The sequence below is a fragment of the Chiloscyllium plagiosum genome, unplaced genomic scaffold (genome assembly GCF_037043375.1).
Source record: "Chiloscyllium plagiosum isolate Xiang-an unplaced genomic scaffold, Cpla_swu_hap1 HiC_scaffold_9, whole genome shotgun sequence".
NCBI classification, from domain to species: Eukaryota; Metazoa; Chordata; class Chondrichthyes; order Orectolobiformes; family Hemiscylliidae; genus Chiloscyllium; species Chiloscyllium plagiosum.
This window is the reverse complement of record NW_028270147.1, coordinates 69,591,169-69,614,065: the sequence shown is the minus strand read 5'-3', so window position 1 is coordinate 69,614,065 and position 22,897 is coordinate 69,591,169. Positions and strand designations below refer to the sequence as shown.

Here is a 22,897-nt window from a genome sequence, read left to right as displayed (position 1 = left end):
CCTAATGTCACAATGCTGTCATTTTAAGAGGTTATTTAGTCCTGGCTTTCTACTTGAAGAAAGATCGTAAGGCAGTAGTGATGAGCTGTCTTGAAGAAAGTAAACAATTTGAGGTGCCTTGGGTTTTTTTTTTAAAAGAAGAAAGTTGGAACAATAGAATCAGCCTGGGTTTGGCCAGCTCTCTCAGACTAGGCTTCCTAGTTTTCTTTTAGATTTTAGTTTTAACCAGAAGCCTTTGGGATCTCAAAAGAGTTGGAAGCTTCAGTGAATGACACCTAGCTGCTACACATGACTCTTGATTTTTTCCCCCTCCTGGAATGGTGGACTGCATGGGAGAATGTGTGTTTGAATTTGTCTTTTTGCCAAGGGATGTGTTTATGGGAACAGTTAATTAGTAATAGGTATTAGATCTATTATTCAGTTAAGTTTTCCAATAGGACCAACCAACCCAACCACCCTGTGGCTCAAACCGACCGACTCCCACAGCTACCTGGACTACACCTCCTCCCATCCTGCTCCCTGTAAAAACGCCATCCCATTCTCCCAATTCCTTCGACTCCGCCGCATCTGCTCCCAGGAGGACCAGTTCCAAAAACGCACAACCCAGATGGTCTCCTTCTTCAAGGACCGCAATTTCCCCCCAAACGTGGTCGACGATGCCCTCCACCGCATCTCTTCCACTTCCCGCTCCTCCGCCCTAGAGCCCCGCCCCTCCAACCGCCACCAGGACAGAACCCCACTGGTCCTCACCTACCACCCCACCAATCTCCATGTTCAGCGCATCATCCGCCGTCATTTCCGCCACCTCCAAACGGACCCCACCACCAAGGATATATTTCCCTCCCCTCCCCCATCAGCATTCCGTAAAGACCACTCCCTCCGTGACTCCCTCGTCAGGTCCACACCCCCACCAACCCAACCTCCACTCCCGGCACCTTCCCCTGCAACCGCAGGAGGTGCAAGACTTGCGCCCACACCTCCCTCCAAGGCCCCAAAGGAATCTTCCATATCCGCCACAGATTCACCTGCACCTCCACACACATCATCTATTGCATCCTCTGCACCCGATGTGGCCTCCTCTACATTGGGGAGACAGGCCGGCTACTTGCGGAGCGTTTCAGAGAACACCTCTGGGACACCCAGACCAACCAACCCAACCACCCTATGGCTCAACATTTCAATTCCCCCTCCCACTCCACCAAGGATATGCAGGTCTTTGGACTCCTCCATCGCCAGACCACAACAAAACGACGGTTGGAGGAAGAGCGCCTCATCTTCCGCCTAGGAACCCTCCAACCACAAGGGATAAACTCGGATTTCACCAGTTTCCTCATTTCCCCTCCCCCCACCTTGTCTCAGTCTAATCCATCGAATTCAGCACCGCCTTCCTAACCTGCAATCTTCTTCCCGACCTCTTCGCCCCCACCCCAGTCTGACCTATCACCCTCACCTTGACCTCTTTCCACCTATCACATTTCCGATGTCCCTCCCCCAAGTCCCTCCTCCCTACCTTTTATCTTAGCCTGCTGGACAAACTTTCCTCATTCCTGAAGGGCTTATGCCCGAAACGTCGATTCTCCTGTTCCCTGGATGCTGCCTGACCTGCTGCACTTTTCCAGCAACACATTTTCAGCTAAGTTTTCCAATAGTTAAGTTATTCTAAATTTCTTCCACTTATTTGTAGTTTAATTATAGTGTTTAAATTATAGTGTTTTCTTAACATCGAGTAGTTTGATCAGTCACAATGCATCTGGAGCATGTCACTTCACATTTACCATTAAAATAAGAAAGGGTTAGGGTCTATGCTACCTTCTTAAAATATATTGATGGGGTCTGGTCTGGTCTGGTCTACATCACTAATAACTTGGAAATAACCTTGTACAACATTTCACTTACCACAAGGGAATCCAGGACAAGAGATCATCTTAAAATTACAATTAGGGTATTTCAGGAACAAAATCAGGAACTTAGTTGTTCAAAAGGCTGAAGTTACATTGGCAATTTCACATATCAGATTTAATATTTATCAGAGTATCAAGAGGTATGCATCAAATGTAAGGATATGGAGTGGAGATACAGTCTGGCCAGGTCCCGGCAGAACAGGTTTATAAGCTAAATGGTTTAGTTCTGTTTCGGCTAAAAACTTCAAATAATTTAGCAGATTACAATTTACACCATACAGACACTGTTCACTTGTTCAAAAGGTCAAGTTGTCATTATCCTACCAGACCACAGGGCTGCTTTCTCATTAGAAGGTGCATCTGGTGATAAGTTAAACCTGAGGGTCACCATGCATCAGACAATGAGAGGGGTTGAGAAGAGGAGTCCTTCATGATAAAGTCTGCTGATGTGGTAATTAAATCCATACTGTTAGCATCACTCTGCATCGTAAATCTACCTTCTTAGTCCGAGTGTCAGTTAGCTCAGTTGGTTGGACAGCTGGTTTGTGATACAGAGTGATATCAACAGCATGAGTTCAGTTCCTGCACTGGCTGAGGTTAGCTCTAAGGACTGTCCTTCTGAACCTCTCTCCTCACCTAGTGAACGCAGCTGTCTGTTGTGGTAATACTATAGCAACTTTCCTCAACATTAATAGTTCAAAAAAGATACAGCTGTTACTCATTCAACCTGCTTTCTGATAATGATCTGACTGAGTTTACCTGGGATAGCTGTCCCGATATATGAGAGTTGGAGCAAAAAGGAAGTAGAGATAGTGAGAAAACTGTGGTATTTGAACGTCACCTAAGAGAAAGATAAAACCAAAAGATTAGGATCTCAATGAAGCCTTCAATAGAAAGAAAGCAGCCTATCCAAATGAAAAGCTTTTGCAACCATAAATAAAACCAGCTTAATGCAAAATATTGGAATCACTATATAGATATGAATAGGTACAAAGCACAAGGGCATTTGTTTCCTTCAGAGTTCTTGAATTTCCTTGTTCTGGTCTGATTTCTCTCACGCACAGATCACAGATCAAGGCTGGAGGTTGCAAGAACCACTTTCTTACTTCTAAGTAATAACTAAACACGCCAAGCAGCAACAATGAAATAGCTTGTTTCACTTCTGCTCAGGTAAGCTTTGACCCCATGACTAAGAATTAGATCTTAGCCCGAACAATTATACTGCATCAGCATAAGCAATACTGATAATGATAAATAGGTTGGAACCTTATATCAGCCTGAGCAAAAAATTAACCATAGAGTTTGCTCCCACAATATCTGTACAGTGAGTTCTTAACTTCAGCCACGTTAGCATATAGGATTTCCCAACTGAAGTGTACAGAGTCTAGCTACAATACACAAACAGAAACACGGAAAATAGGAACAAGAATAGGCATTTCAACCCTTTGAGCTAGCTCCACCATTCAATATGATCATGGTTGATCATCCAACTCAGTACCCTGCTCCTGCATTCTCCACTACCTAAGAATCATAGAGTCCCTACAATGCAGACTGAGGCCATTTAGTCTGCACCAACCATCTGAAAAAGCAAACCATTCTATCCCTGTAACCCCACATTTATCACGGTTAATCCATTTAGTCTACACACTACAGGGCAATTCAGCATGACTGACTCACCTAACCTTTACATCTTTGGACTGTGGAAGGAAACCAGAGCACCTGACAGAAATCCACGCAGACACAGGGAGGACATGCCAACTCCACACAGGCAGTCACTCAAGGTTGGAATTGAGCCAGAGTCCCTGGTGCTGTGTGCTAACCACTGAGCCACTGTGCAATCTATTTTGCTCCATTACTGGCAATGCAACACTCCCTACAAAATCCGGTTCTTGTCTCCCAAAAGTCAGACATCCTAAATCAAATAATAGTACAGTACTGGAGGATGGCATTCAGTCAGTCAAGACAATGCTGGTTCTGTTCCTTCATTCACTTACCAAATTCCCTTTGAAATCGGTAGTGACCACCCCATTCAGAGTTACATGGCAAATGCTAACCACTTATTGTGTAAAAGGGGTATCACAACACAGAAAACAGGAATAGGTCAACTGATAATTGAGCCTGCTCTATAATTCAACATGATCATGGCTGATCCTTCCCCTTGTGCTCTCTCCACATACCTCTCGACACATTTAGAGCCCAGATATCTTATTTTCTCTCAAATATATTCAGTAGCCTCATTTCAAAAGCCTTCTGGGCTGGTGGATTCCATAATTTCCTACTCGGTGAACGAAGGCATCTGACTTAATTTCTAAAATGTTTCCCACATACACAGAGACTGGAGATCAGAGTCTGCCCCTCATTCCTGATGAAGGGCTTATGCCCAAAACGTCAATTATCCTGCTCCTCGGATGCTGCCTGACTGCCTGCTTTTCCAGCACCACACTCTAGACTCTGATCTCCAACTGTAGTCCTCACTTTCCCTTAACTAGTTGTGCTTTTATTTGTCTACCTTATTGAAAGCAGGCAAATATTTTACTATTAGATTGGTCTTTGACATTTTCTCTCTTTGCTTGCACTATGGCCTGACTTGCTGTTTATTGTAGTTTCATCGGCCTTCCACTTTTCTTTCTCATATTTACATCCATTTCCCTCAGGTTCTTGTTCACCACCAATCTAATTTAAAGTTTTCCCCACATTACAAAACACAGCCCTTTTTTGTTCCAGATTCTGCTGGGGCACAATCTGCTGATCTTGCCCAGAATCATTAAAGGATAATGAAGGAAAGCTGTGTGTCGAACCTGAGAGAATGGGTGAGATTCTGAATGATTACTTTGCATCAGTGTTCACTGAGGAGAGGAACATGATGAATGTTGAGATTAGAGATAAAAGTTTGATTAGTCTGGATCATGTTGACATAAGGAGGGAAGATGTGTTGGGTAGGCTAGAGGTTATGAAGGTGGACAAATCCCCAGGACCGGATGGGATCTATCCTAGGTTGCTGAGGGAGGCGAGAGAGGAAATAACTGGGGCCCTGACAGATATCCTGTGGCATCCTTAAACATAGGTGAGGTGCTGGAAGACTGGCAGGTTGCTCACCTTGTGCAGGGGGGACAACAAGGGTAGCAGGAATATTCCAGGTAACTACAGACCAGCGAGCCTGACGTCAGTGGTGGGAAAGTTGCTGGAGAAGATACTGAAGGATAGGATCTATTTATGGGCTTATCAGTGATAGGCAACATGGTTTTGTGCAGGGGAGACCGTGCCTTACCAACTTAATAGAATTCTTTGAGGAAGTGACCAAGTTGATAGATGAAGGAAGGGCTGTTGATGTCATATACATGGACTTTAGTAAGGCTTTTGATAAGGTTCCCCATGGTAAACTAATAGAGAAAGTGAAGATGTGCAGGGTGTTCTAGGTAGGTGGATAAAGAACTGGTTGAGCAACAGGAGACAGAGAGTAGTAGTTGAAGAGAATTTCTCAAAATGAAGAAAGGTGACCAGTGGTGTTCCACAGGGGTCAGTGTTGGGGCCACTGTTGTTCGTGATATACATAAATGATCTGGAAGAGGGCACTGTTGGTATGATCAGCAAGTTTGCAGATGACACGAAGATTGGTGGAGTAGCAGAAAGCATAAGGGACTGTCAAAGAATAGAGGAGGATATAGATAATCAATCAGGTAAGGCGGCATGGTGGCACAGTGGTCAGCACTGCTGCCTCACAGCGCCAGAGACCTGGGTTCAATTCCCATCTCAGGCGACTGACTGTGTGGAGTTTGCACATTCTCCCAGTGTCTGCGTGGGTTTCCTCCAGGTGCTCCGGTTTCCACCCACAGTCCAAAACTGTGCAGGTTAGGTGATTTGGCCACGCTAAATTGCCCGTAGTGTTAGGTGCAGCGGTAAATGTAGGGGAATGGGTCTGGGTGGTTGCGCTTCGGCGGGTTGGTGTGGACTTGTTGGGCCGAAGGGCCTGTTTCCACACTAAGTAATCTAATCTAAAGATAGACGGCAGGGTGGCAAATGGAGTTCAATCTGGACAAATGTGAGGTGATGCATTTACGCAAGTCTAATTCTAGAGCGAATTATACAATGAACGGAAGAGCCTTGGGAAAAGTTGATGGGCAGAGAGATCTGGGAGTGCAGGTCCATTGTACCCTGAAGATTGCTGCACAGGTGGATAGTGTGGTCAAGGCGGCAAATGGTATGCTTGCCTTCATTGGACAGGGTATTGAGTGTAAGAGCTGGCAAATCAAGTTAAGATTGTACAAGACATTGGTTCAGCTGCATTTAGAATACTGTGTACAGTTCTGGTCGCCACATTACCAAAAGGATGTGGACGCTTTGGAGAGGGTGCAGAGAAGATTTACGAGGATGTTGCCTGGCATGGAAGGTGCTAGCTATGAAGAGAGGTTGAGTAGGTAAGGTTTGTTTTCATTAGAAAAAAAAGAGATTGAGGGGAACCTGATTGAGGTTTACAAAATCATGAAGGGTATAGACAGGGTGGTTAAAGATAAGCTTTTTTCCCCAGGGTGAAGGATTCAATAACGAGAGGTCACACCTTTAAGGTGAGGGGTGAAAAGTTTAAGGAGCATATCGCGGCAAGTACTTCACACAGAGGGTGGTGGGTGTCTGGAACATGTTGCCAGCAGAGGTGGTAGAGGAAGGCACTGTAGATGCATTTAAGATGTGCCTGGACAAATGCGTGAGTAGGTGGGCAGCAGAGGGATACAGATGCTTGGGAATTGGGCGACAGATTTTTCAGTAGATTTGGATCAGTTCAGGCTTGGAGGGCCGAAGGGTCTGTTCCTGGGCTGTACATTTTCTTGGTTCTTTGTTCAATCCAGTGCCTCAAGAATATAAAATCTCTCCCTCCTTTACCATCCTGCCAATTATTCATGCAGTCCATTCTCTTACTAATGATCACGTTAGCACGTGACAATAGGAATAAACCTGAGATTACTGCTATCCCTGCTTGCATGACCTGACCTCTCTTTTTGCTGAAGTTATTGGTATCAACATGGACCATGACTGCTGGCTGTTTATCCTTTCCTTTTGTAATATCCTGCAGGAGTTCAGTAACAGCCGTGACCCTGGCACCAGAGAGGCAACATGTCATCCTGCTGTTACATTTGCAACTGCAGAAACATCTATTCCCCTTGAAACAGAATTCTCTTTCTCCCATGCTTTTCTGTCCCATCTTGCACAGCTGAGCCACTCCTGGTGCGATAGAATTAGTTTCTCAAGGGAATGCAGCAAGAACCATTTTCCTCAGTAGTGTCCAAAAAAAGAAAAACTGTTCAAAAAGAACACGGACCAGGGGATGCCTCCACAAACTTGCTTTTACTCAATCTGGTAGTTACCCATTCCTTTTTGGTCCATCCACTCCTTACCTGATTGTGCATCATTGTACAGTGAGATGGCTGCACAAAGACTATAGCATTGCAGATACTCTACCTAGCACACCAGATCCAAAATGTGGAAATTAACAGCTGGAGACACTTCCTGCCTATTACCCAGGCTCTTTTATCAATCACCTCAATCTGTTCTCACCCATTAATCACCCTTCAAGAACTGCAAAATTTTCTTTTTATTCTCTCTACCTCCATAGTTAATGACATCAATCTTATCAAATCTCCTCTTGGCTTTCTCTCTTCCAAAATGAACAATCCAAACTTTTATTGTTTAACAATCTACTGTGATCTCCCACATCCGAAATTTCCAGTAAATCTCAGTCTTAAAACCCTCATCCATATTCTTAAAAATTATGACATGTATGGTCTCTCCTTATTCTCTCTCATTTCTATGCACTGAATTTAATCAAGAATAAGGCTTTCAGCCTATAAGTGTTTCCAATATTCATCAAAAATATCTTCCACCGTTTATTAAAAATTCTGCTGTCTGGTGTAAACAGAATGCAACACGGTGTTGTATTGTGATGTGGCCTTGTAACAGTTGGAATGTACATTTTGGAACATTACAAAATAGCTCACTGTCATTGACACTAAAATAAATAACAGCAAATCTGTGTTGTGTCAGGCCCTTCACAATCTGATAGAAGGTTCTTTGCCCCAGAGTTCTGCTGCACTATGGCACATATCTCTCTTGTCCTTCTACTGGAGTCCTCATGAGTTTATTTATGTACAAAGGGAATAGCAAAATATTACATTACAAATTATCCTCACCTCAAAGAGTTTTTAATCAGTGCTCTGACCTTGCTGGCAAATAATTTGTCCTACCATAGAATGTTGGCCATTTGAAGGTCGAGGGGATAAGACCAGGATGGGAAATTCTTTTTTGATAATCCAGACACAGTCTCCTGTCACTTCAAGTTGCTTCATTTGAGTTTTGCCTTAAGGCTGTGGAGCTGACTTCAGAATGGAAAACAGCATTCACTTGACAGTCCTGTTACTGTCAAGAGGCAAAGGCACTGCTGATGGAAATTCTGTAGTGCCCTTACTGCTACTAATACACAATTCAGGTTTTATTGCAGTACATGTGTGTGGTGACAACTGCTCTGCACCATCTTGAGATGACTTGCAGAGATCCTAGTCATCTACAGTCACTGCCATAGTTTGTAGAATGCTGATCTGGCAAAGGTGATCCAATATTCAATCTCTTTTGTCAATAGAGATCCTTATGAAAGGGGTATGGAAAGTGCTCAACATACAACCGAGAGTGTCTCCTTCAAAATATATGGGACGTAGACTATTTGGGTGACCAAGTGTGGATTGATACACTTTCATTTTAACAACATTCAAGGACTTGTGAAATTATAAATTATGGAAAGTGTGATTTCTCAGAAAAAGGAGATGATACCAGGAATACAAATTCCTGACAAGAGCTAGGGAGCGTCAAGGGATAAAGCAGGATTGTGTTCCGCAAAGTGAGGGAGACAAGGACAAAGAAGCAATAGAAATAATTAACCAAGAAAATCAAAACCAGAAATATTTGTTTTAAGGCTGATATTAAAACGATCTGAGATTTCAAATCTTATTCTCAATCAGCTGCACTGGTATAAACATGGGATAAACAGACAAGTCTATAGCCATTACAAATCTTGACAGATTGTTTCAATTGAGCTTTTTAGGAGATGCAACCCTAATAAATGCATTATTATACTATAAGTCAGTTCCTAAACTATCTGATGGTAAATATTCAGCCTGGAGACCAGTTACAAGTGGAGTTCCGCAGGGATCAGTTCTGGGTCCTCTGCTGTTTGTAATTTTTATTAATGACTTAGATGAGGGAGTCGAAGGGTGGGTCAGTAAATTTGCAGATGATACGAAGATAGGTGGAGTTGTGGACAGTGAGGAGGGCTGTTGTCGGCTGCAGAGGGACTTAGATATGATGCAGAGCTGGGCTGAGGAGTGGCAGATGGAGTTCAACCCTGCCAAGTGTGAGGTTGTCCATTGTGGAAGAACAAATAAGAATGCGGAATACAGAGTTAATGGTAGGGTTCTTAGTGAGGTGGAGGAACAGAGGGATCTTGGGGTCTATGTACATAGATCTTTGAAGGTTGCCACTCAGGTGGATAGAGTTTGTAAGAAGGCCTATGGAGTATTATCGTTCATTAGCAGAGGAATTGAATTCATGAGTCGTGAAGTGATGTTGCAGCTGTACAGGACTTTGGTTAGGCCACAGTTGGAGTACTGTGTGCAGTTCTGGTCGCCTCATTTTAGGAAAGATGTGGAAGCTTTGGAGAGGGTGCAGAGAAGATTTACCAGGATGTTGCCTGGAATGGAGAGGAAGTCATACGAGGATAGGTTGAGAGTTCTCGGCCTTTTCTCGTTGGAACGGCGAAGGATGAGGGGTGACTTGATAGAGGTTTATAAGATGATCAGAGGAATAGATAGAGTAGACAGTCAGAAACTTTTTCCCTGGGTACAACAGAGTGTTACAAGGGGACATAAATTTAAGGTGAAGGGTGGAAGGTATAGGGGAGATGTCAGGGGTGGGTTCTTTACCCAGAGAGTGGTGGGGGCATGGAATGCGCTGCCCGTGGGAGTGGTAGAGTCGGAATCATTGGCGACCTTTAAGCGGCATTTGGATAGGTACATGGATGGGTACTTAATCTAGGTTAGAAGTTCGGCACAACATCGTGGGCCGAAGGGCCTGTTCTGTGCTGTATTGTTCTATGTTCTATGTTCTATGAAAAGACAGACTCTTCTAGTCTGAGGTTTGGGCCCACTCCCACCTCACTGCTTTAAAAAAAAGAGAAAGATAAAAATATTCATACTCACTGTTCTTTTCTTTATTTGATATCACTCTGCTGAAATTTTCCCGTATGAAGGAATGTGCTTTCATCATCAGGCGAACCTAAGGAGATCATACAGACCACTGTCATGAATCTTAAGTCGAGCCACTTTGGAATTATAACATTTGACCAACACATTTCATTCTTTACTTACAAATGGTGGATGCTTAGAATCTAACTGGCAGTTAGATTCTATGGCGAGAAGAGCAGTGGATCCTTTACCTATTTGAATAATAAAGCCATGTACTATGGGAAACTGACTGGTACTATTTTTCAGTGGAAAAATCCCCTCAAAATGATATTAGAAATCTAGAAATTACAGGTATTTTTCGTATAACACGAGAACTGTGTTCTTGTGCAAAATCACATTACAAAAAAAAACACTATACCTGTACACAGTAGAAATTCTGCTTTATCCAAACAGCTATTAGCATTCGTCAATCTTGTTATAGCCAATTTGCATTGACAGAACATGTGTAATAGCAGAAATTCCTGTATAGGCTGCATTACAAAATACACAAGTCCTTTTAAAAAAAAAAATCATGCACTCCTACACTGCCTAGGCCAGCATTAATCATGTAACCTTAATAGCCCTCAACAAGGTGGTAGTGAGCAGCTTCTTGAATTCTCAGGCAGTGTCTCACTTTCGGGTCAGTTCACTGATTCTGCACAAGCAACCATATACATAAGGATACACAGGCCTCAAATGCCATGTCAGTTTAAATTGCTTATTTTATTCACAGAACTTTACTGCTTGCTCAGGAAATCCTGATGTCGTACCAGACCTTGCAGCTTTAACATGTCCTGCATGTGCAAGGGAAGGAGGTTGTGGGAAATTTAAGGAGTGGGGATGCATGGGAATGGGTGCATGGGTGTGTTGAGGTCAGAGAAGGGGATTGTTGGTTTCGAACAGCACAATTTGGTTCACATGAATATCACAGCCAGGCATGATCAAATGAGGAGAATGGAAGAGATAACGTGTGTGGAATGAACCTCCTGAGGAAGTGGTGAATGAGGGTATAACATTTAAAGAACATTTGGGTAGGTACATGAATAGGAAAGGTATGATGGGATATGGGCCAAAAGCAGGCAGGTGGGACAAGTTTAGTTTGGGATTATGTTCAGCATGGACTGGTTGGACCGAAGGGTCTGTTTCCATGCGGTCTGACTCTAGAACAGTGAATAACAAATACCCACCACAATGCTATGCCATCCTCACACTAGGATACTGGTTATGAGGGATCCTTAGCAAGACTTATTGAAATCAAAAGACATGTTTGATCATTTGTCTGAATAAGTTAGTACAAATAGTTACTAGCTTCAAAATGAAATTCCAGGGAAAGGGCAATTTTGAAGTGAAGAAAGTAATGAGATATGAAAAGGAAGAGCAAAATATGGCAGATGCTTGCAACCAAAAAAAAAAAGAAAATACTGGTATTTCCTTCGATCAGAAAATTGCTATGTTGCCAATCTGAAACCTGAATTCTGTTTAATTCTCCACAGATATTACCAAGCTTGCTGTGTACTTCCAACATTTCTTTTTTATATAATGGAATTGTTTTTCTCCTATAGGTTCTTCAGTATTCTTCCTACAGATCATGAGGTAGTAAACCCAATTTACAAATCCTCAGAAATAAGTCTTGGCAGTATAAATGCCAAAAACAAGCTCGAAAATTTGAATTACTAACAAAAGAAAGGACACGATATGGAGATGGCAGAGTTGGACTGGGGTGGATAAGATGAAAAATCAAACGACAATAGATTATAGTCCAACAGGCTTATTTGAAATTGCAAGCTTTCAGAGGCTCAGCCCCTTCCTCAGACCTGGTATGACAGACAGGTATAAGACACAGTATTTATAAGTAAAAAGTTAACTTTAAAGCTAGCTGCCCTTGTTGAATCCTTTAATCAGTTAGGAGATAGACTGCTGATTAAAATGCAAAATTCAGATTCCTTTCAAATTTTGGTCTTAAGGTAATTAAAGGATAAACCAAATCCTATTAGAGGATACCAACCTGTTCTAATATAACAATGAAACGGGAGGCTGGAGGTAGACGAAAATGAATAACTGTGTAGACTGGGGCAGCCCAAAGGCCCACTATCTGGAACAACAAAAATAATGCACCAAAGAACACCATACGTAAAACTTTATGTTTTGATGCATAGTATCCAAACGCCCATTGCAGAAACAAGCCATATGGAATGAGTAGAGTAGACAGGAACATGCAGAGCCAGGTGGAAATGACAATGGGAAATTTCCCAAAGGCATAAACCAACAGATCGAAGTCAAGGACCAGCCTGCAAAAAGGAAGAAGAGCAATCAAGGTAAAGACAACCAAGGTATTAAATAAATACGTACAGGTGTTTCTTCAGTAATTCACTCACAGTACTACAGTCTCATTACTTTAAAAAGTGATAACCAGTTCAATTAACTTGTTGACCATTAACTTGTCAAACACAGCAAGGAATGGACAAAAATTGCTGGCCTTTGTAGTAGTTCACATATGTATAGAAGAGTAATTTAAAAATGCTATAAATATCAACACCTAAACCAGTGTACTCAAGTTGTGTGTCAGTGTACATTCTATAAGATATTCTATTTCAACACTTCAGACTGCACCCAGTACTACCTGTACCTATGGTAAAACAGCAGTCACCAACACTTCACCTTGGTGCCCCGCAACTCAAAATGCTGCCATTGACATATAACCTTGAACTGAAGGGGGTAGTACAGGTTCAGGTACACATCATTACAGAATACTATCACTGTATCAACTTGATGAATGAATTGAAAGATAGAATTTCTCCCACCCAGACTAAAACATCAGTTCAAGGGAAACAAGCTATTTCTAAAACAAAATCTAGATGCAATAGAACAACTGTTCCATTGATCTGATCATTAGTCATACAGATAAGTTGGTCCAACTTTTCTAGTTTGTCCAACATTTACGGCTGACCTAGTCATTCATTTTAAAATTGGACTGAAACAAAAACATACAAGGAGGTTAATGCATAAAAGAAAAATAGTCGCTTACAAATAGTTCAACAGAAGTGGGCAAAGTAGTTGGATATAGCCGAGGGCCCTGCCAATCCCGTGGTGGGGAATCCTCAGGTGAGAAAACAGAAGTGGAAATTTCTTAAGGGCCTTCCTAGGGAACTGGTATTATCAGAACAGATGCAATGGAGACAGAGACAGGGAGAATGGAATGAAGAATTATCGGAAGCAGAGTAAGACGTCTGCCGAGTCATTGGGTTTGTAATGGATATCGGTGGTCGATCTATCACCAAAAAACGGGGACTAAACATGTTGAGGAAGGGAGGTGTCAGAGATAGACCAGGTGGAGGTGAGGAGAGGTAGAAATTGGAAGCAAAATTACTAAACGTTTCCAATTCCAGGCAAGAGAGGGAGGCAGAAGCAATGATGTCATTGATGTACTGAACAAAGAGTGATGGGGACGCATCCCAAGTAAAATTGGAACAAGAAATGTTCCACAAATCCCAGAGATACAGGCATAACTGGGGTCCATTCAGGTAAACCACTGCTATACTCCCTTTCAAGCATGCAGATCCAAAAGATCATACGCTGGCATTTCTGCCACCTGCACCAGAATGCCACCAGGAGAGGAATATTTCCCTCCTCTCCCTTGTTAGCATTCAGCTGGGATCATCCCCACTGAGATATCCTGGTCCTCTTCTCCCCCACTCCCACCATCTCCGTTTAATTTAGATAAATGTGAGGTGTGGTGTTTTGGAAAGACAAATCAGGGCAGGACATATACACTTAATGGAAAAGGCCCTGGGAGTGCTGCCAAACAGAGACCTTGGGGTGCAGGTTCATAGTTCATGGAGGGTGGAGTCGCAGGTAGACGGGGCTTTAGTACGCTTGCCTTTATTGGTCAGTGCAGAGTATAGGAATTGGGAGGTCATGCTGCGGCTGTACTGGACATCGGTGAGGCCACTATTGGAATACTGCATTCAATTCTGGTCTCTGTATTAATAGAAAAAATGTTGTGAAACTTGAAATGATTCAGAAAAGATTTACAAGGATGTTGCTAGGTTTGAAGGGTTTGAACTAAAGACGGAGGCTAAATAGACTGGTGCTATTTTCCATGGAGTTCGGAGGCCGAGGGGCGAATTTACAGAAGTTTCTAAAATCAAAGGGCAAGGATATGCTAAATAGCCACGGTCTCTTTTTTTATCTCCCAGGATTTTTGGGGAAGTTCATGGATTTCAGGTGAGAGGGGAAAGATTTAAAAGAATCCCAAGCAGCAACTTTTTCATGCAGGGGGTGGTGCATATTATGGAATGAGATGCCAGAGGAAGCACTGACAAATGGGAGCAGATTAATTTAGGATACCTCGTCAGCATGACGAGTTCAACCAAACTCGTTTCCATGCTCATCTCTATGAAGCTATGACAATCGCTGAAATAATGCTTGTCTGTTTACTTCTATCCTCACCATCCAAAGCCCCAGACACATGTTCTCGGTGAAGCAGTGATTTACCTGCATTTGATTCAATCTAGTCTACGGCATTCACTGCTCACAATTTGGTCTGCACTAAATTGTGAAGGCAAACCAGACTAGGCAGCCACTTTGCATAACATTTACGTTTTATCTGCAAAAATAACTCAGTTTCTGATTACATGCCACTTCAACAAATCACTGTGTTCCCTGGCCAAAATTTCTGGCTTGGGCCTACTGCAGTGCTCCATTGATGTTTCGTGCAAGTTGTAAGAATAACATCTCATTTTACATTTGGAGACTCTGCAGCTTATTGGACTCAAGTGAGTTCAGTAATTTCAGAGCCTGAACATCACCTTTTATGTCCCTATCCCAAACCCCTGATTCTGTAATCATATGGGCTTCTTTCAACACGCCAATCCATATTCACCGCTTCATAATCTCTATTACAAACTTTTCTTTCTCCTCAGCTCAGCATTATCCATCTCTTAATCTGCTTAACTGCTGTTCTCTTTTTGGGCTCCATCTTCAATCACTTACTTCTTTACCCTATTCGACAATCCAACCTCAGCATATATTCCACCTTTTCCCAACTACAAATCAGTTCTGTTGAAGGATTCCAGGACTCAAAACATTGATGCTGCTTTCTCTCCACAGATACGGCCAGACACCTCAGGTTTCTCCAGCAATTTGTTTTTGCCTGAGAACTTAACTGCGCATTGTCTAATAGACTTATAACTAGTGATGAAATGGTAACTAAACGTTATGCTATGAATTCATCAAGGCTACTAATTCAGTGATGCAGAAAGTATATTATTCTAAACGTATATTCCATTTTAGCAAGTTTAAATATGCTCGGCTTTTGTTGAGCATATTTGGCCATGTATGCAAGATCATTTACAAATACACATATGACTCAAGCTCTTAAGTTATAGACTATATTCGCCTTTTCTGCCCTCTTATTATCTTCCCGAATTCCTACCTTCCTTCATCAATGAAGTCCATCACCAGGGTACTGACTATAAATAAGATGAGTAGAGCGATGAACATGTGATAGATGGTCCGGATATGATTCACTTGAAACAGCTCACTGAATGGGGAACAGAGAAGCACTTTTAATCTGTGGTATGTTGCAACATAGTTGCACCAAGAACTAAAAAGGAGCACATGACGTAGGATAGTGGAAACAAAATTCAATTGCTTAAACACAAGTTTAGAAGTGCAAACTCAAGCCAATTGAGCAGACAAGAATTGAGAGTTGGAGAGATTTAGCAAGTTAAGGGTGGGTGACCCACGTAAAGAGCGTACTCACTCAAGCAGAGATCGCCGAGATATGAAATGCTTTCCTTTCTCAGGGGGTGCCCTTGCCTGTCTGTAACCAGATATATTTAAATTAGAACTTAACAACACAGTAAGCATTTAATTATGATTAACCCCAACTGAAATACGTCAAAAGTTAAGGTTAATATGGCGAGTAATCAGAACTCAAAATGCCTTTCAAAAACTAAGAACTGAGTCACCGTTCAGAAAATAAGTGTTGAATTTATCAAGTCAGCCTCTTTACACACCTCACACACGTATCAAGTAAGCATCTCCCTCTGGATGAAGCAAACATTTGTCCTTGGTTACTCTTTCACAAAGTAGCATACATGAGGCACAAAAAAAAACACCCTACACTACTCTCCCACAAAATTCTTGGAACTTATGCTTGAATGTACAATACTGGCACAAACAGCACTAGTTCTGAGTATTGGACACTTAAACTGTGTCAGTTACGTAGTTTGGAAAACTTTCAGTTCTTCTCCTTATAGACTAGGTGGTCTGACAGTGGGGCTTAAATAATGCAGTCAAATCTTTATACAGTGTACACTGAGGCGAAACTACTCTCACTGACAGAAGGTTCAATAACCAGATGACATTGATTTAACATGGTTGGCAGAAGAACCAAATGAGGAAAAGCTAATTCACAGTGTGATTATAATGTGGAATGCACTTCCTGGAGGGGTGTTGGGAGCTGATTCAATAATGGTTTTCAAAAGGAATAAGTATGTACAGGGAAATAATTTGCTGTGCTACAGAGAAAAAAGAAAAGGGAATAGGACTAGCTGAATTTCTGATCCAGAAAACTGGCAAAGACTTAGGTAAAATGGCAGCCTTCTCTGACACTGACTCTTTAGCCTGCTTGAGCTTTCATGTATATTGCCTCTAGTGTTCATATTTCTTTCATTCCTTACCTGTGAGCTAAAGCTGTCAGTTCTTTATTCACTGATGAACATAAGAAAGGAGAACCAGAGTCGAGGCTGGTTGATTCATCAATCAGGTTATCCACAAAATGGTTAAACTGAAAATCAAACTGCTTCAACAAGTCTGTCTTCATTTGCTAAAAAAAAACAAAAACGGAATTAAAGCTTAAAGCACAACTAGGATCCACATGATGCTTTTTAATTTAAAAATCCCCAAAAGGAACTTCACAGGTGTTACATATCTCAAGTCTCAACATTAATATTAAAGGTAAAAACAGAAATTGCCAGTGAAATCCATCAGGTCTGACAGTATCTGTGGAAAGAGAGCAGAGTTAATGTTTGAGTACAGTGATTCATCAGAACCGGTAGCAGCGAGGAACAAGTTGTATTTATGTTGAAAATGAAGTTCTGGAACTGGGTTGGGGGAAGAGGGAAACTTGCCCCGTAGTTGGAGGAAGAATCATTTGCTGAGGATTAAATTTGTTCCACAAAACATGATAAAATGCTGCGGAGTGAAGAATTGTTACAAATGTATCAAAAACATGCCAAACTTTTTCATTCAAAGAAGTAGTCTCCAAAATTGGCTTTTACAATCTAACACAGTATACCACAAACTTAATGCCCATACAACTTCAGTAACTAGAAAAGCTGGAACTGCAATTATTTAAGTTTTACAAGTGGCAAAACTTCAGCAGTGCGAGTATAAAGGAAATCAATCCAAAATCACAATTCCAAGTCAAACCCACAAAAGGTTATGAGCCACACACATTGAACCATGAATCTGAAAGGAAAAGGAAAGGGTCCATCATTAAGAAAGAAACAGAACATTTAGAAAAGCTGAACTCAAACAGAGTTAACTTGGTTTAGTAAAAAGATAATAATGTTTGACAAATTTGCCAGAGTTCTCTGAGGATATAACACGCAGAGTTAATAAAAGGGAAACGATAAACTTAGTGCATTTGGATTTTCAGAAGGCATTTAATAAAGTGTCACATAAAAACGTATCACACAAGATCATAGTATTAGGGGCAATATCATAGAGTCATAGAAATGTACAGCATGGAAACAGACCCTTCGGTCCAACCCATTCATGCCGACCAGATATCCCAACCCAATCTAGTCCCACCTGCCAGCACCCGGCCCATATCCCTCAAAACCCTTCCTATTCATATACCCATCCAAATGCCTCTTAAATGTTGCAATTGTACCAGCCTCCACCACTTCCTCTGACAACTCATTCCATACACGTACCACCCTCTGCGTGAAAAAGTTGCCCCTTAGGTCTCTTTTATATCTTTCCCCTCTCACCCTAAGCCTATGCCCTCTAGTTCTGGACTCCCCAATCCCAGAGAAAAGACTTTGTCTATTTATCCTATCCATGCCCCTCATAATTTTGTAAAACTCTATAAAGTCACCCCTCAGCCTTCGACGCTCCAGGGAAAACAGCCCCAGCCTGTTCAGCCTCTCCCGGTAGCTCAGATCCTCCAACCCTGGAAACATCCTCGTAAATCTTTTCTGAACCCTTTCAACTTTCACAACATCTTTCCGATAGGAAGGAGACCAAAATTGCACGCGATATTCCAACAGTGGCCTAACCAATGTCCTGTACAGCCTCAACATGACCTCCCAACTCCTATATCAATACTCTGACCAATACAGAAAAGCATACCAGACGCCTTCTTCACTATCCTATCTACCTGCGACTCCACTTTCAAGGAGTTATGTATGAACCTGCACTCCAAGGTCTCTTTGTTCAACAACACTTCCTCAGACCTTACCATTAAGTCCTACTAAGATTTGCTTTCCTAAAATGCACCACCTCACATTTATCTGAATTAAACTCCATCTGCCACTTCTCAGCCCATCTGGTCCAGATCCTGTTGTAATCTGAGGTAACCCTCTACGCTGTCCACTACACCTCCAATTTTGGTGTCATCTGCAGACTTACTAACTGTACCTCTTATGCTCGCATCCAAATCATTTATGTAAACGACAAAAAGTAGAGGGCCCAGCACCACTCCTTGTGGCACTCCACTGGTCACAGGCCTCCAGTCTGAAAAACAACCCTCCACCACCACCCTCTCTCTTCTACCTTTGAGCCAGTTCTGTATCCAAACGGCTAGTTCTCCCTGTATTCCATGAGATCTAACCTTGCTAATCAGTCTCCAATGGGGAACCTTGCCAAACGCCTTACTGAAGTCCATATAGATCACGTCTACCACTCTGCCCTCATCAATCTTCTTTGTTACTTCTTCAAAAAAATGCAATCAAGTTTGTGAGACATGATTTCCCATGCACAAAGCCATGTTGACTATCCCTAATCAGTCCTTGCCTTTCCAAATACATGTACACCCTGTCCCTCAGGTTTCCCTCCAACAACTTGCTCACCACCAAGGTCAGGCTCACCGGACTATAGTTCCCTGGCTTGTCTTTACCACCCTTCTTAAACTGTGGCACCACGTTTGCCCAACCTCCAGTCTTCCGGCACCTCACCTGTGACTAGCGATGATATAAATATCTCAGCAAGAGGCCCAGCAATCACTTCTCTAGCTTCCCACAGAGTTCTCGGGTACACCTGATCAGGTCCTGGGGATTTATCCACTTTTAACAGCATGGACCAAGGATTAGTCACCACACAGAAGACCGAGTGAGGATTTGACAGTCTTTCAGATTGAAATAATGTAGCTAGTGGAGTGCCACAGGCAAAAATTCTAGGGCCTCAATTACTTACTATCTACATCAGTGACTCAGAGGAAGGGACAGAACATATTTTATCCAGATTTGCATACTACACAGAAATGGATAGGAGAGCACGTTGTAATGAGGACATAAGGAATCTACAAAGGGATAGGTAGGTCGAGTGAGGCCAAAACTTGACAGATGGATGCTGGAAAGGAAGCATTCACTTTGGCTGTTAAAATCAAAAGACAGACTAATATGTAATGGAAAAAAAAAGTCTAGAGGAAGCTGGGTGTTCTTGTATCTGAAAGAGTTAGTATACAGGTACAGCAAATAACGAAATAAACAAATGAAATTTTGGCCTTTGTTGTTTGGGAGTTGCATTACAGCTGCAAAGGATGCTGGTGAATTTGGAGTATTGTGCATAGTGTTGGTCCTGATATTTAAAAAGGGATACACTGGCTGGAGGCAGTTCAAAAGAGAGATTCACTAGGCTTATTCCAAGGATGGAGGGGTTAATTGATCAAGGTCAGGGCTTTGTTTAATAGCGTTTAGTACAATGAGGAATGATGTGACTCTGTAGTGAAGAATTGTCATAACATTCTGACATGGTAGATTTGAGATGCTGCTTCTGAACTGTAGGGGAAATCTTAAACAAGGATAAATAGTTACAGAATAAGTGGTCACTCTGAGATGCAAACGCATTTCTTCTCTTAGAGAGTACTGAATGTCTGGAATTATCTTCTCTCCAGACAGTTGTGGAGGCTAGATAACAAAAAATTCAAAGCAGAGGTACATCAATTTATGATGTATTAGGGAGTTGAGAGCTACTTAAAGTTTGGGAGAAGATTTGTAGCTCGGGTGCTCGCCGAGCTGGGAATTTGTGTTGCAGACGTTTCGTCCCCGGTCTAGGTGACATCCTCAGTGCTTGGGAGCCTCCTGTGAAGCGCTTCTGTGTTGTTTCTTCTGGCATTTATAGCGGTTTGTCTCTGCCGTTTCCGGTTGTCAGTTCCAGCTGTCCGCTGCAGTGGCTGGTATATTGGGTCCAGGTCGATGTGTTTGTTGATAGAATCTGTGGATCAGTGCCATGCCTCTAGGAATTCCCTGGCTGTTCTCTGCTTAGCTTGTCCTATAATAGTAGTAAAAAAGGAGAAAGTGAGGACTACAGATGCTGGAGATCAGAGCTTAAAAATGTGTTGCTGGAAAAGGAGAAGGGCGAATGCCCGAAACGTCGATTCTCCTTCTCCTTTGATGCTACCTGACCTGCTGCGCTTTTCCAGCAACACATTTTTAAGCTATAAAAGTAGTGTCGTCCCAGTTGAACTCCTGTTGCTTGTCACCCGAGTGTGTGGCTACTAAGGATAGCTGGTCGTGTCATTTCGTGGCTAGTTGGTGTTCATGGATACAGATCGTTAGCTGTCTTCCTGTTGTCCTATATAATATTTTGTACAGTCCTTCCATGGGATTTTGTACACTACGTTGGTTTTGCTCATGCTGGGTATCGGGCCCTTTGTCCTAGCGAGTTGCTGTCGGAGGGTGGCTGTTGATTTGTGTGCTGTTATGAGTCCTAGTGGTCATAGTAGTCTGGCTGTCAGTTCAGAAATGTTCTTGATGTACAGGAACGTGGCTAGTCCTTTGGGTTGTGGCATGTCCTCATTCTGTTGTCTTTCCCTTACGCATCTGTTGATGAAATTGTGGGGGTATGCGTTGTTGGCGAATACATTGTAGAGGTGGTCTTCTTCCTCTTTTTGCAGTTCTGGTGTGCTGCAGTGTGTTGTGGCCCTTTTGAACAGTGTCTTGAAGCAACTTCTTTTTTGTGTGTTGGGGTGGTTGCTTTCGTAGTTCAGGACTTGGTCTGTGTGTGTTACTTTCCTGTATACCTTTGTGGTGAATTTTCCGTTCGGTGTTCTCTGTACCATCACGTCTAGGAATGGAAGTTGGTTGTCCAGCTACCCTTAGTAGCCACACACGCAGATGACAAGCAACATGAGTTCGACTGGGACAACACTACTATTATAGGACAAGCCAAACAGCCAGGGAATTCCTAGAGGCATGGCACACATCCACAGATTCAATCAATAAGCACATCGACCTAGACCCAATATACTGCAGCGGACAGCTGGAACTGACAACTGGAAGCGGCAGAGAGAAACCACTATAAATGCCGGACGAAACATCACAGAAGCGCTTCACAGGAGGGTCCCAAGCACTGAGGATGTCACCTGGACAGGGGACGAAATGTCTGCAACACAAATTCCCAGCTCGGTGAACAGAACCATAACAGTTGAGAGCTATGACGAGGAGTTGAAACAGGAGGCAGATGAGTCATGATCCTGTTGAACAGCAGACAGGCCTGAGGGGCCAAATGGCCCAATCTTGCTTATATTTCTCATGTCCTTTGAGGTTGACTCCTGTTACTCACTGAAATACGTAATATTAAGCAAGTTTTAAATTAGTTGGCTGGCCTGGGCAGCATTTAGATGGATGCTGGAGAAAACTGAACCAGCTGTATTATAATAGGAATATGGAATTCACAACCACTGTGATTGAGGATAACAGCAGAGATGTTCTCCATAAAGTGCATCAAAAACGACCACAGAGTGAGGGTGAAATGAACTAAATTGAGTGGGAGGACATTGGTAGAGAATAAAGATACATCAGAAACCTACTAAGCCCAAAGATATTGACTTGTTCAAATTTCATATAAAAGCTCTATAGCAGTGGACTGACCAAGTCAATAATTTGTCATGCGAGGCTGGAGAGATATGGCACTACACTGTGCAGCAAGATAGATTGTGGGGCCACACAAGTCAGTGATGGTGACCTAGTAGTAATGTCAGTGGACTTGTCATCCAGAAGCCCAGGGCAATGGTCAGAGACATGGGTTTGAATACCGCCAAGGCAGCTGGGACAATTTAAACTGAATTTAAAAACCTGAGTTTAAAACTGACTTTAAAAAAAAACCTGCAGTTGAAAACTTAATAAAGACCATAAAACACTGATCAACTATTTTAAAAACCTGTCTGGTTCACTAATACCATTCCTTTATGCAAGGAAATGTGATATCCTTAGCCAGTCTGGTCTACACGCAACTCCAGACCCACAGCAATGCAGTTGCATTTAAATTACACTCTGAAAATGGCGTAGCAGTTCAAGGGTCAAGAAAAATGGGCAAATCATCATCTAAACCACATTTTTCCCTCTCTCCCCTTTCAGCTGCACACTTGAAACCTTTTTTGGTGTAACTTTTTCTGCTAGCGATTAAAAGGTTTTTCTTTTTCAGGAAAAATACAAAACATGCAATCAGTAGAACGATGCAACTTAACAACACAGTTCAAGAGTAATTAAGGATACCTACATT

General features: G+C 42.4%; 1 protein-coding gene across 4 annotated transcripts in view; it reads right to left on the bottom strand.

Moving 5' to 3' along the window:
• The window catches only part of soat1 (sterol O-acyltransferase 1), a 105,322-nt gene that overhangs the window by 15,863 nt on the left and 66,562 nt on the right, over nucleotides 1-22,897 (bottom strand). For all 4 annotated transcript variants that reach the window (XM_043699579.2, XM_087990760.1, XM_043699581.2 and 1 more), the window contains 6 exons: nucleotides 16,849-16,994; nucleotides 15,927-15,986; nucleotides 15,597-15,704; nucleotides 12,168-12,450; nucleotides 10,139-10,214; nucleotides 2,661-2,742 (listed from right to left, as the gene is read on the bottom strand). In XM_043699579.2, the coding sequence (XP_043555514.1) occupies nucleotides 2,661-2,742; nucleotides 10,139-10,214; nucleotides 12,168-12,450; nucleotides 15,597-15,704; nucleotides 15,927-15,986; nucleotides 16,849-16,994 (755 nt within the window). The remainder of the gene's footprint in view (nucleotides 1-2,660; nucleotides 2,743-10,138; nucleotides 10,215-12,167; nucleotides 12,451-15,596; nucleotides 15,705-15,926; nucleotides 15,987-16,848; nucleotides 16,995-22,897) is intronic.